Source organism: Zonotrichia albicollis, chromosome 11 (genome assembly GCF_047830755.1).
Source record: "Zonotrichia albicollis isolate bZonAlb1 chromosome 11, bZonAlb1.hap1, whole genome shotgun sequence".
NCBI lineage: Eukaryota > Metazoa > Chordata > Aves > Passeriformes > Passerellidae > Zonotrichia > Zonotrichia albicollis.
In genome coordinates, this window is record NC_133829.1 from 9,170,055 (window position 1) to 9,184,556 (window position 14,502).

Here is a 14,502-nt window from a genome sequence, read left to right on the forward strand (position 1 = left end):
TTTTGGCCAGTTACTGGCTCCTCATTTGACTTGATGTGCAAGAGAACAGTGCTCACAAGTGTTTGTTCACAGCTCTGACAAGGAAGCTTCTGTCTCATTTAATATCAGTACAAAAGTATAACCATGCCAGAACTCTGATTGTACTTCAGAGACTGGAATTAGAATTGAAACAATAAAAAATGACACCTCATTTATTCAAAAGAGATCCATTGCTGCTTTGAAAATTGTATTAGGATTTATAGTTTCTGCATACACAGAAGTACAAGCAGGAAAAATTCAATGTACTTCTGTGTATCCATCTGAGAGCAAGTATCCGTAAAGCACATTCTGTGAGATCAACCCTTAAGCTCAAGCTGTTTATGAAAATGAAGCTGCTGCCAAAATTTTACAGCTACAAGCCACAGCTTCTGTAAATTTAAAAAATGGTGTTAAATATGATGAAAAAAAAAACCCCAAACCAAAATCCTGGGAATCAATAGTTGCTGCATTTCCAGAAGTTTTTGAAGTATTTTTGTGACTCTTCCTCATAAGTTAAGGACAGTAACCAGTATTTGTTGCTTTTAGGTAATGTTTTTTCACATATAAAATTATAAAAGATAGCCTGCAAAATTTTACAGACGCTATGCCATAATATTATCTTGCTAATCCATATGTGTTTAAGACATTAGAAGTTCCATTGCAAAGAATGAAAAATGAAAGCTCCCAGAAACAACACCTTATCCAGCACATCAATCCACAATGCTGTGTTTTCACTAGCCCCACATTGCCATTTAAGTGTTACAACTCATGTCTCATTTACAAGAATATACTTCAGGCAGGTTAGTTTAAAGAACATTTCTTCTCATCTCTTCACTGCAGCATCATGAACTTGCCATAGAGGACTTACATTTCTTGGCATGACTGACAACATCTTTCTTTGTAGGTGTCTATCAAGCATAACTTTAGTTGCTTTACAAATGTACAGTAGTGAGTTGTATCCTTGCATTTGCCCTCTGAAAAATATATTTAAACATTACAAGGCTTTATAGCAAGCAAAAGAGAAATAGCAGAGCTTGCCATTGTAATTGTAAACAACTGATGGATTCCTGCTAGATTTGTAATTTTTTTAGTGTGCATTTCTGGCAGCAGTGGATTCAAAGCTAAGCAAGGTCACAAGTAAGAGGTGTGATCTCACTGCACTCATTTGCTCATTGTCTGTTTCAGAACACAACCCCATCTTGGAGGCATTAACAGCTCGCTCAGGGACTTTTGAGTCACAACTGGCACAGTCTTGTAGGGAAGTTTGCAAAAAACTTCCTAAATATCCTGTTTCTAAAAGTGCTTTTCAGGCTTTAATATCAAACTGGCCTACTTAGAGAAAAGAAACCCCAGGATTACGAAGTGCTCCTTGGAGAGGATAGTTTTACCTTTGATGTACAATCAAATGCTTGTAGAATCAATAGTGTACAACTGTGAGTCATTTTCTAATATAACTGCTACAAACTATTACTATGCTCATATTTAAATAAACATTTACATACTGCCACAGGATGTGACACTGCAGTGTTGCCAGGTCGCTGGTCTCTTCCTCCCTCTGCACAAGTGCTCAGCCACGGGTTTGCTGCTCTGCCTGTGCACGCAGGACACTGGTCTGGACTGGAAGCCAGTCCCACAGCCCACACTGCAGGGCCTCCAGGGGCCTGGCCGCCAGTACACATCACACCCCTCTGAAGAACAGTTCCTTCTGGCAGGAGGGCTGTGCAGGGGAATAAATGGCACTGAAATGTTTGCTTTTGTGCTAAACCCATACTCACACAACAACAGAACTGAACAGCCCCCCCACCCCTGCTCACAGCACAGCCAACTAGACCAAGATCTCAAGATTGTCTCTGTGGTTTGAATATCTCCAAAGATGGAGATGCCACAACTTTCTGGGTAACCTGCTCCATTTTTTCTTATATTTAAGTTGAATTCTCTTTATTTAATTTTGTGCTCACTCATCACACCTTCTCACTAATGAGAAAACATGAGTTTTTTCAAACCAGTTTCTTAATTTTGGAATAGGAAAAGGTATTTTATCTTTAAGGAAACTTAACTGGCCTTTGAACATGCCATACTGGATGCTGTATGTTCTTCAGGCATAACCCCTCCTGGGTTCCTGAATTCATCTACTGTCCACAAAGGGAAGACTATCTCTACCTCCTTTCCTTTGTCTGACACAGCAGAAATTGCCTACTTGTCCTGCAGTGACAATCCTGTACCTTCAATTTGATCATCTAAAGAATCTAACTCCTAACTTCTCCCCACTGTTTACCTCTTTCTTTCATCACAAGAAGAGTTTGGCACTGAGGATCCGTTCTGGAGCTGACATTTGAACCCATGGTGCTGTGAGCCTGCAGGCCGGCCATCACAGCGGCCAGAGCACTGCCAGTGGAGAGAAAAGGGTGAGGGCAGGGAAAAAGAAACAGCAGAGTTAGTAACAACAGAATTATCCTCCTGGAGCTACCCAGCTACACAGCCCAGACATGGCTTTTTGCATCTTGCCTTCTTCAGCCCTGCCACAGCTCAGTTTGGATAAGGCCTGCATATTTTTGGTTCTCTCTGTGTAATTTTGCCAAGACTATCCTGCCTGCTCCTACAGCTAAATCCATTGTCTTCTCTCATCCTGCCACATCCCTACTGCTGCAGAATTCTTTCTGTAGCTCTGCCCATTACAAACTTGCCTTGCTAAAACCTGTATTGGGAATGCAGCAACAGCAATTCTAATTCATTACTTTGCACATTGAACAGTAAATACAAATCTTATCAAGATAAACACAAGTTTGCTGCATGAAGGAAGAAACAGAAAAAGTAGGAAAACAGACTTCTGTGCATTCTGTGAGTTGAACTTCACAAGTACAAGTACATTAGTACACAAGCTAGGCAAATTGTGTACTAATATGACTGCAATAAAAGCAATAAGCTAGCTTGGAAAATGGAATACACCATAATGGCTTAGCTTATAAAATACACTGCAGCTAATACTCTGGTTTCATGTCATGCTATCAACAAATAAAGTTGCTCAGAGAGCATAGAATGAAAAAACAAGATTTCTAATTGTCTGATCTGAAAGGTAATTCCAGCCACAGAGCTCCTGCCTTGTGCAAGAGGGCAGATGTTGGGGCACAAGAGGACAGATGTTGGGGCAGTTAATCAGACAATGGCACTGTCCCACTTCCATAAAACAAGGAGGCTGCAGACAAACGCTGTCACTTACCTGTGTGGTGGCCTGTGGTGGCCCTGGGGGACAGGGGTGCTCTGGGCAGGGTGTCCTGGCTGCAGGCTGGTCCCTGCCTGGGCAGGCCCCTGGCAGCAGGGCCAGGACGCTGCCATTGGCCATGGCCTGGTGACAGGAGAGCTGTCGGTGCCGAAATCCAGAGCCACAGGATGCAGAGCACTCGGACCAGGGCCCAGCTACCCACCTGTAGCATGCACAGAATACACATTTACAGCAATTATTGCTGCCCTGCTGGTAGCTGGCAGCAACTGTTTGCAAAGAAAATGGAAAAGAACCTGTCCTTGCAAGTTTTAGGTGTGGCAATGGTTAGAATCAGCTTCACTTGAGCAAGGTCCTCTTAATATGGTTAACTCATGACAGCATATTTGCTACAAACAATGTTTGCTACCGGAATCTGTTACCAGGTGAGCCCTACAGACCCTGCTGGATGTGACATGCCAGGAGGAAGGAGAGTGTACTTTTCCATGACTTATAAAATGGATGGTAACAATTTAGTTGGCACTAAAGTGACAGCTGCCGTAACTCATCCGAATTTATTACATTGAGATCTCACCAGACAATGAATCAAGCAGAACATGTTATTTATTGATTAGAAGTTGCAAATATTTAGTCAGTCTTGGGAGCTAGGAACAATATCGGGGAGGCAGCAGGTGGTAATACAATCAAATTGACTCGCTCTTTGCATAAATCCAGGCTAGAAATATAAAATGGACTTTATGTCTACCACAGCAGTGATAACAGGAAAAAAATTCTATTTTCTTCAGCAATTATTTCATTCTCCTACGCTCAAATAGCATTCAAGGAAGATTAATCTTTTACAGTCTGCACCCTTGTCTTTTTCTCCCTTTTAAAGCTCAAGTACTTTTGCAAACATTTGGTGCGGGGCATGCACAGCAAAGCACAAGTTAAGTAGATACTCAAGGCCTTATATTTGCTTAACTCTAGCTCTCCACTGTGACAGAGAGAAGTGACTAAACACATGCAAAACTCTTCGACTAATTAAGGTCATATATCTAAACATCTAAAGGCTTTATAATTCTATGGATGCTTTCTAAACAGCTGCCTTGAGATGAGAAGATTGTGCAGAAATCAGTAAGTGGGAAAATGGAACCGAAATTTTTCACTTCCCTCCCAGGTCAGCAATCACAGGGAAGGAAAGAGGCTAAAGGCACCAAGAAACACACACAGGGCTATTTTCCAGGCATCTGGGATGCTCTTCCTGTATAGAAAGCATGGAATATTCCATAAAAGAAAACCAATTAATATTTCAGTATACAAGTATGGCTGGAGGCAGAGTTAATTATGTTAGTATACACACAATTGCCTTTCATTGGTGATTACATAAAGGCAAATTAAAAGCAGAACAAATCTAAGCATATAAAAAGACAACTCAGTTCCCAATCTCTCAGCTATATGAAAGAACCAGTTTGTTTATGTTGTGAATACTCCAAGGCCAGTGATAATCAGATTATTTAGTCATGCCCTGCAAACCCCTGAAAGGCATGACCTTGCTCAGAGGAGCCCCAGGACCTCTTGCACCCTCCTGTCATCTGCTCCAAATGCTGGAGCTTCAGAGAGAAATCTGCAACTGAAGCTGAGTTTCAAACCATTGGTTTGATTTCAGTATTTTTCTACTGGCAAAATGTTAGCTTTCTCTGGGCTGGCTGGAGTTCAGTATCACAATTTAAGATAATCTGTTTTTTGGCTGCTAATAATGAAACATAAACAACTTCTCCTGATACATATCTGTGGCTAGGTTTTCTGCATTTAGAACAGAATTCAGAACATACTGGCAAGATGCACTCTCACAATGTCAGCTAAGGTCTTAACACTTCCCTGCCAACAATTTCCAGTGAGGAACAACTCTAAAGTGTGTTTAGAGTTTTGCTGATGATAATGGCCAATTCTTTAAAGCAACAAAAAGCACTTATTTTGAGGATCCTGTGGGGTTTCCTGTTGAAATCCTGGAGAAACACCCTGTTGAGCTGGAATGCTCACTGCAACTCAGATTGTCTAGAGGTGTTGTTTTGGCCTTTGGAATCAGATGTTGTGATACACCTGTTTGTGACATGAATATTTTCAGCCCCTTGATCCCCAGCTGATCCAGGGAGCAAACTGGCAGGGAAGGACAGTCAAGGAGCACTGTGGTGAGGGCAATAGAGAGAAATGAGGCATTCCTCAGAAAACATCTTGCTGAGAGCTCTGCTGGCACAAAGCAGAGCAGGTGAGCACAGAGTTACCCTGGCCACCCTAAACACAACAAGTTTTCCCTCTGGGGAGGCACAAATTCCACAAAACTGCACATCCCAGTGTCTCAGAGAGATCTCCAGCTTAGCTTTTGAGGTGTGGTGTGGTAACAGCAAGACTTGCTGCAGCAGCATGGAGACACTCAGCTCTTATTTATTCAGCTGAATCAAGCATTTCCCTACTTGCTTGTGATCCATTTCCACATCTCTCCTGCTTTAGGGTTCATGGTGAAGTAAACCCCACATTCCACACTCAGAGCACAAACACAGAAACTATTTCAGGAGGTGGTGAGTGCATTTTCATACACCAAGAGCTGATGGAAATAGAGCAGAAGGGAGTTTACCTGGGAGGGCAGTCCTCTCTGTTGCAGGGCTGGTAAACAATTCCTGGCTTCTGCAGCTCTCTGCATTGGGACTCATTTACTCTCTGTTTCTCTGTGTTCAAGCACTGCAGGCTCCTGGAGCGGGTTCCTGAATGCCCACAGGTGGCAGAGCAGGGACTCCACTGAGCATAGTCCCAGGTGAAACCTAAGAAATACAATTGGAAGCAGTGTGAGAGAGGCACTGTACGTTGGAACTGTGTGTCACACTGATTGATTTGGCAGCACACTCTGTAGGCTGGATAGACACCACATCCTCTGTAGAAAAGCAAATATTTCAGCACTGTGAAAAGGGACCATGGGCCAAAGTAGAATTTAGTTCTGCTCAGCTTCCCCTCCAGGTCAGCCCTTACCTATGAAGCCCTCTAGAAGGCAAATGAGATCAGCACATGAAGGGCAGAGCCTGGCTCACAGTAGGAACTGATGAGCTTTCTTTAAAACTTTCATAACATTTTTATACAATGAGCATTAAAAAGAGGAAATTGTAAATCAGGCTCTCTAGGTTTCCTGCTGTTCCACAGCAAGTTTGTCCTGAACAAAACTCATCTTACTCCAGACACCTCACATAATTTTAGGATTTAAGAAAATCCTGTACTAAACTACAGAGAAGTATTTAATGTAAAAATAATTTGCCACTGAGGCATCTGGCAAGATGAAAAAGGAATTTGTTCTAAAGAGCGTTTTATATTAAAAACCGATCACCTCTAACAATTACTACCTTTATATTTAGTCAAAATTCCACACTTACCCCTTCCTCCACAATTTTTTTTGACACTTGGTAAAAGATGAAGTACTATGCAATGTTGACAGATTTTTATGTGATCACAGAAGGAGTCAGGTTTTTCTATAATAACCAAGAATAATTGATAGCTACCAGCTGTGTCCACAGACTCACTCTTGCAGCACATAATGAATTCTTTAACTTATTGTTTTTCAATGTTTCCTTATTACTTCTGGATTTTTTAAAATAATACAAAAGGGCCTTTTTCAAAGTAGAAATAGTTAAATTTACTGACTGCAGCTATGATGGAGAGACTGTATTGTTTGTTTAACTAGGATGACACTGCTCAGAAGTGCCCTCAAAATGCCTACTGTGCAAAAACCACCAAGGGGGTTTTAGAGCCTCACAAATGCATGGGTATGGCAGTGATGAAACATTTACTTAAGTGTCAATCACAGGTAAAGCTCAGAACTAGAAAATGGAATCACCCCAAGATACTGCCCAGTCTGACTGGAGAGGGGATTGGGAACCACAGGGCAGTCCAGCTGAGGACTGCAGGCGGACAGTTCAATAACTGGGAGAAACTCCAACTGCAATGAGATCTAGATTAGATCTAGGGCTGGACCTAGTTTTGGAAAAGTTCTATTAGGGTGTTTTCTGATTTACATTTGATTTTTTAAAGTAAATGTTTGTAGATACATCTCAGTAAGATTCCTTTGCAAATGTAACTTCCTTCATAACCTCAGGCACTCCAGAGCCCTCCTCACTCTTGAACAGTCACCAAAACATCCTCATGGAGAGCCCAGGGGATCTAATCCTACTGCTTGAGTCCCTTGCAGAACAGTCATAAGCCAAATCAAACTGATATGTGAAGAGATAAAACATAGAAAAGCTTACAGCAGATTATGCTGGGGAACCCTACAAGACATTCTTGAGAATTTCACATGGAAATCTATGAGTGGGCAGTGTGCTCTAGTGTACTGATGTGATTAAGGGTGTCTGCTATAAGATCACTACCATATTAATTGTGATGGTCCTGGAATATGACAGTTACATTAAAATTATTTTTATTATAAGGAAGATACTTCCAAAGTTGACCTTTAAGTCAGTTTTGTTTCAGTTTGGTGAGCTACCATGGGGAATTGTTTTGAAGGGGAGGTTGATAAAACCTTGCTGATTTCAAGTTGTTTAAGCAGAAAGACACATTCTCTCAGCTTCTCAGATACACAGGCAAGCAGAAAGAACCCCCACAGGATATTTGGATACACATTAATTACCATATCTAACTCTGAGTATGGCATTGTCTACTGACTTAAATAACACCATACATGAAGGTGAATTACTTGCAATGCAGAAAAGAAAGTTAGTTATCAGGAAAGTCTTTACAGAGCAAAAGAAGACATTTTAAAATTCAAGAATTTGTCATATAATTGTCAACAAACCTTCCTTCTTGACATTTACCCAGACTGACATTGGTTTTGCACTAGCTGAGGTCCGACATTGGAATTGTCCAGCAAATTGACCAGAGTTGGTGTTCACCTCTAGGATACGACCCCCAACCAGGGTTCTGTATTCCAGGGTCTGAACTTCCTCAACTGGGATGTCTCCAAAGAGCCACTGGACTGTATTCCTGTGACTGGGCAGCACTGGGCAACCTAAAAATCAACAGCATTTTAGCAGGCTTTTCTCAGCACATTGAAACGTTTGTGAACAAGTATGTACAAGTGTGTGATTCTGCATAAAGGACATTACCATCCTAAATAAAAACAAGAATATGCATAAATTCACTAAAGTCCAAGTTAGGGCCTAAAATCCTGCCTGGCCCTTGAGGGGTTTGAGCTCTGTAAGCTGATGTGTACTTAGCACACTTCTCCATCATTTCCCTTTCAGTAAGTTCTTATAAACTTATCTTCTATAGGAACAAAGTGAAAGGGGGTAAGCAATGATTTAAATGGAACAAAGATTTCATCCTAGACACTACAATATGCAAATAGGTCTGCAATTAAAGACCTTCTATCTGTTTGGGAAAGGAGTCATAAATACATTAAATGAAATTGCTGCATTTTCACTCCACATGCAGAGGCAGGGATGGAAACAAAGGCATTCATTTATACAGGAAAAAAACCCCACAAACAGAGCCTAGCTGAATCACTTCCATTTTTTCAAATAAAGCTCAAAGAGTAATTGCATGGGTTTAGAGTCAAGGTGATTCACCTCAGAATTGCACTCGCTTTTTTCCATGGGGGGGCCTCTATTTTAATAAAATAAATAATATTAATTAATAAAATAAATAATATGAAAAAGCAGAAAAGACAACACACCTATCCTTAGTGGATCACCAGGTGCCACAGTGACATTTGTACCAATCCCAGATGCCATCAGGACACGCTTCCTTCTGCTTCCCTTCAATAACTGAGTGTTATTCCCTGCAAGTCTTTGTTCTGTAACACAGTGCATAAAGATCTCTTCTGAGCAAGAATTAAATCATGATGCCAAAAAACATTTCATATCCAAATATCCAGCATGGTAGACATGAAGCAGAAAGTTAACAGCAGTTCGGAATTCTTTAGGATCAACTTCATTTATGCAGTTAAATTATCAATCTCATAAACTACATGTGTACAGGGAAACAGAAATTATTTATGTTAGTGCAAGTTTCTGAATAATTCAATAAATCAATACATTTATTGAATTTGTTAGAAAAACAAGCCTGTAAGAGTATAAAAACAAGACTTACAGGATGTATTTCCTGTTGATCATGACAACATTATTTATTATTTCACTGCACGCAAAAATTGTAAGAAAAAGAATTTTCTCAGTGGAATCTGGCCAATTCCTCTGTTCCATTAGGTAGAATTATAACAAAATGTTATCATAGAAAAAAGAACATCTTTTAAAATCTCATTATGCATGGAGATAGCAAGATGAATGCAGAGACAAATGCCCATCACTATAGCAACTCCTCCTTTTCCTCATATGCTGAAAGAATAACTGCCAAAAATGTGGGCAATCTGTCAGTAACACACAGTTCTTACCACTTAGTCAACATTTCTGTTTTAATGAACGTACATAACATCTATGTCTCTCCTTCCAGAAGGGTTTAAATCTTTTGCTATATTCTAAATTCTCTGGGTCATTTTACATTGGCTCAACACTTTTCCTCAGTGTGTGATTTCTGCACAAAGCCTCCTGCCTGTCTGTAAACACCAGGGCAAAAACTCTCCACAAAACCACGCTGAGGCCAGCTCCACAGGCAAAGGACTGGTTGCCTTGTCCAGAAGGCAAAACTCCTTAGGGAGTTTTATTGGAAAGGCTGCACAGACTTTGTGCTACTGCTGGTCTGGCCCTGATCAGGCAAGCAAGTCCTGTAGCCAAGCCAAAAATCTGATGGCACGTTTCACAAAACACTGAGCCACTGCAATCTCTAAGTCCTGACAGCAAAAGTCCTCCCATTTCACTGCAGCCTTGCACAGCCAAAAACTTGCAGAATTTGGCCCTCCCCTATCCACCCCAGATTTATTTGAGCTAATGTCACATTACCAGGAATTGAAACAAAATTTAGACTCTTGTGAGCAATACTCCAGTCATGTCGTTATAATAATGTTCCTCTCTGGAACATGCGAAATTTTGATGTACTCCAGGAAAACTGAAAGCAGGAAGGCAGCTTCAGTCTGCACTCATCCTCACACAGAGACTCTTATTCTGTCTCTAGAGCATCCTCTTCAGCCAACAGCCCCAAACATCCACAACCTGCCCTGGGTGGGTGCCCAAGAAAGGATCTGTGTGGCAGGACTGGTCACGGGGAGCTCAGCTGCACTCTGCACAGCAAAGGGGTGGGAGAGCTCCTCTCTAGAGCCAAAGGATCCAATGACTGCAGGGATTTGCAAGGCATGATTGCATTATACAGAACTATATTATTAACCTACTTACAACAGAGGTATCTTGATGGAATTTTTTCTTTACATTTTCTATTCTGAGAGTTTGAGGTTCATAATAAATTTTTTTTCTTTTCCACTCCCCTACACTTTATTAGCCTCTATAATTAAAAAAAGTGAACACCAACCCCCCCAAACCAGTCTTTGCCTTCATTTTCCTGTGTTTCCCTGAAGATTTTCTGAACACTCAAGCCTGCCTTGTGTCTCTAGTTAGAAGCATTGGGCTCACTGTAATATGACAGTGGATTTAGTTCCTAATGGGTCAGGTGGTTTAAGATTGATTATTTGTCACCTGGAAGCAAGGAGATGGAGCAACCTTGAAGTCACAAGTCAAACCATCTGTACCTAGATCCACATTACAGGAAACACAAAATACAGAACACATCCAAGGGAATCAGATGAAATCAAAAAGTTCAAATTTCCAATAACGTGTTAAATATGCCCCCAACTATTTTATGGTCGAACTTTGATTATAAATTGGCTAACTTTTGTTATCAGTAAGGAATTCTCATTTAGCACTTACCAGTTATGTGGAGAACAGATGCAGCCTCAGCTTTTCCAAGAGCATTGGTTGCTCTGCAGGTGTATGTTCCTGCATCTCGGGAGGAAACATTGCTCAGAAATAAAGAGCCATTCAAAACCAAGGAAGAATTTATTTGTAAAACATCCTTCTTCTTCAGCCATGTTACATTTGGTTTGGGAACACCTTTAAAATGAAAATAATTAAATGATTTATTGTGAGACATAACAGAAAGTTTGAGTTGCTAACTGCTACCATAGCATTCAAGAACTGTGAGCTCCTTTGTCATTTCACAGAGTGAGAAAACTCAGGTAACAATATTGCAGTAAAACAAGCAGTTTTCACACACAAGAAAAAAATCTCAATTGTGAGCCCTATTAATAATTCATCATCCCACTAAAAATAAAGCTCAGGGGTTAAATTCTGCAAGTCCAGCTCAAAGACAGCTTTACAGACTGCTACCAGGCCTACAAAAGCAATGTGCTCACACATCTCACTCAAAGATGTGAAACCACTAAACCCAGCCAGGACCAGCTGATGGAAAGATCTGTACAGTACCTTTTCATTCAGGCTGCCTCCCACAAGGAAGGACGGACAGAAGAGAGGAAGGAAGATTAAAATTTTAATCAAAAAATTAGGAAAAATTTGGGATAACATTATTTCTTTTGAAGAAAAAAAAAATTAGAAAATACATGTGGCTAATTCATGCCAAAATAGTTGTGACAACTTCTCCAAGTTGCAGATGTGATCTGAACAGCTTGTAATGACAGAGGGTGAAGGAACAGAAAGAGTATTAATTTCATTAATAATGAAAAGAGGAGTTCTCCTGTTAAGCAATCTCAGTTACAGTGGTACAGAAGCTGAAGGTCTACCATCATTGCTGCTACAGTGCTTGAACTCTGAGAGCCTCAGCTCTTGCAGATAACTTGTAATTTTCAATTTTAATCAATAAATTATGTTGAATGCTTATTTTTAATGAAATTATTTTTCCACTGGCACACTACCAGTGGGAAGACTGTTTTATTTTCCTCAAATACTTGCCTTTAAAAAGAGATTTTGCAAGTTAGCAAATCAGACACCTCATTGATGTGCTCTGGTTGAGCTGCTGCAGCAGAAATGCTCTTTCCAAGTTCCAAAATCCTGGGGAAGCCACTGGGTAAGTTGGCACACGTGGCACACTGAGCAGCCACAGACGTGCACCAAAGTGTGGGGATGGGACAAGTCACAAATGGAAAAAATCTCTCACCTGAACCCTTTTTTCACTAAATAAATTGGTCAGTGCTCACTGAAGGCCCCTCAGCTGGGTTCTGCTGCAGGAGCTGACCCCAATGTGGGACATTTGGAAGCTGCAGCCATCCTGAATGCTAATTCAGGCTCCTCTCCTCACAGATCATTGTGCAGTATTACTTTACAGATGATGTCTTCATGATGTGGAATGGCCTTTAGGAACAACTTTAACATTTCAATCACTGGCTTAGCACTTCCAATGCACACCTCAAGTTTTTCCTTTGCTGTAATAGGAACCAGACATATTTTTTGGAACCTGCTATTTCACTGAAGGAAAAAGCTCCCCCCGCCATTTTGTCTAGAAAGGCAGTGGAGAGAAACACTCTGCGTAATCACAGATTTTATTCTAGACAATTTAGCAGCTGTTCTGTGCTTTTAAACTCATGTAGAACTGTGTTTTACTGAATAAAGCTGATTAAAACAAGATCTGCAGAGTGCACGGCGGTCCGAAAACCAAGTTGTTTTTCAAGTTTCTAGAAGAAGCTTTATGCCACTTTGAAAAAATCCATCTGGAATTAGGATGAGGTCTTGGTTTAAGGGTCTTTTTTCCATTTTACCGAGATTTCTGGCTAAAGTGTATAATTCTCAGACATTTTTCCTTTACAGTGTTATTTCCACAGCCATTCAGGCATATATACTCACTCTGCAGATGGGCTGAGGAGATGGTGTGAGGATCTGAGCTGTTTTACTCTCAGACCTAGAGGTTTGCAGCCAGACTGCCCTCACTGGCACCAAGGCCCAGCAGGCCAATCAGAACCAAAAAGAAGCCGAGATGGGACTGGAGTAAAAAGGTTTAAAGGCAAATTCCACAAAACACAAAAACGTTTGGAATGGTTCAAATTTAAACTTTTAACCTGAGCCTCTATCAAACATCAGTGCAATATCACCTCATGATAGTCCTCCCTCTGCTCTCATGACAGCATTCAGGAGTGTAGCTCATTCCCAGGATTTAACTGAAGTCAAATATTTTTCTTCCAAACGCTTTATATCCTAGAGCTGTCCCAGAAAAATTGCCATGTCTCTATTCTTCTACGTGTGCCTCATTCAGAGACATGTAGAGCCTTTAAAAATGTGAACTGGAGTTCAGTGTGCAGAAGACATCTGCAGAATAGTTTTGCCACTCATTTTAACTTCAAAACTGGGTATCTGTCACACACCTTAAACTCAAGTTATAGCAAATGATTCCTCTTCCTTTCTCCAAAGAGCTCTATTTGTTTCTCTTTGGGGAAAACAAGTGAGTAATACCACACACACAAGTAAATCGGGCCATTACTCAAGTGAATAATGTGAGCACACAAACATAAATTGTAGGTCTGAGGAGAAGTGCAGACAGCCCTGCACCAGAGGCCAGCAGCCAGCCCGGCTGTCATGCACCAGGAATCCACCCAGGCCATCCTGGGGGTGCTGGCACTGGGAGATAGACAGTGGGAAGGGGAACCCATGAAAACAAGGGTTAAATAGAATGTGTGTGAGGGGGAACCCGTGGAAAACAAGCAGTTAAACAGAATGGGTGGGAGGGGGAATCCATGGGAAACAAGCAGTTAAACAGAATGTGTGTGAGGGGGAACCCATGGAAAACAAGGGTTAAATAGAATGTGTGTGAGGGGAAATCCATGGAACACAAGTGTTAAATAGAATGTGTGTGAGGGGGAACCCATGGAAAACAAGGGTTAAATAGAATGTGTGTGAGGGGGAATCCATGGAAAACAAGGGTTAAATAGAATGTGCGTGAGGGGAAATCCATGGAAAACAAGCAGTTAAATAGAATGTGTGTGAGGGGGAACCCATGGAACACAAGTGTTAAATATAATGCGTGTGAGGGGGAACCCATGGAAAACAAAGGTTAAATAGAATGTGTGTGAAGGGGAATCCATGGAAAACAAGGAGTTAAACAGATCACACTAAAAGTACCACCAGTACTTTTAGTACTGGTGGTACTAAACAGCTGTGCACACTGCTGTTTTCCAGCAGCTGATGTTACATGGACACCCTCAGGGTGCTCCCAATTGAGGGGAGATATTTAAGCTCAAAACAGCAGTAGGAATAATCACAACACCCCTGCACTGTATGTCAGCCCAAACTATCAAGGAGTAAGATTTTTATCTAGGAGTTAATTATTGTTATGTGAACTGTGTGCTGAGCCCCTCTGAGCTGGCC

At 41.1% G+C, this 14,502-nt stretch overlaps 1 protein-coding gene across 5 annotated transcripts in view; it reads right to left on the minus strand.

Annotated features, from left to right (window-relative positions):
- Positions 1–14,502, minus strand: part of EFL1 (elongation factor like GTPase 1) — a 244,496-nt gene that overhangs the window by 76,264 nt on the left and 153,730 nt on the right. For all 5 annotated transcript variants that reach the window (XR_012582139.1, XM_026791297.2, XM_074549267.1 and 2 more), the window contains exons 24-30: positions 11,062–11,244; positions 8,925–9,044; positions 8,046–8,258; positions 5,847–6,030; positions 3,236–3,440; positions 2,294–2,403; positions 1,521–1,735 (exon numbers count right to left, since the gene is read on the minus strand). Coding sequence is in view for 4 of the 5 variants with exons in the window: in XM_026791297.2 (XP_026647098.2) it covers positions 1,521–1,735; positions 2,294–2,403; positions 3,236–3,440; positions 5,847–6,030; positions 8,046–8,258; positions 8,925–9,044; positions 11,062–11,244 (1,230 nt within the window). In the remaining variant the exon portion in view is untranslated. The remainder of the gene's footprint in view (positions 1–1,520; positions 1,736–2,293; positions 2,404–3,235; positions 3,441–5,846; positions 6,031–8,045; positions 8,259–8,924; positions 9,045–11,061; positions 11,245–14,502) is intronic.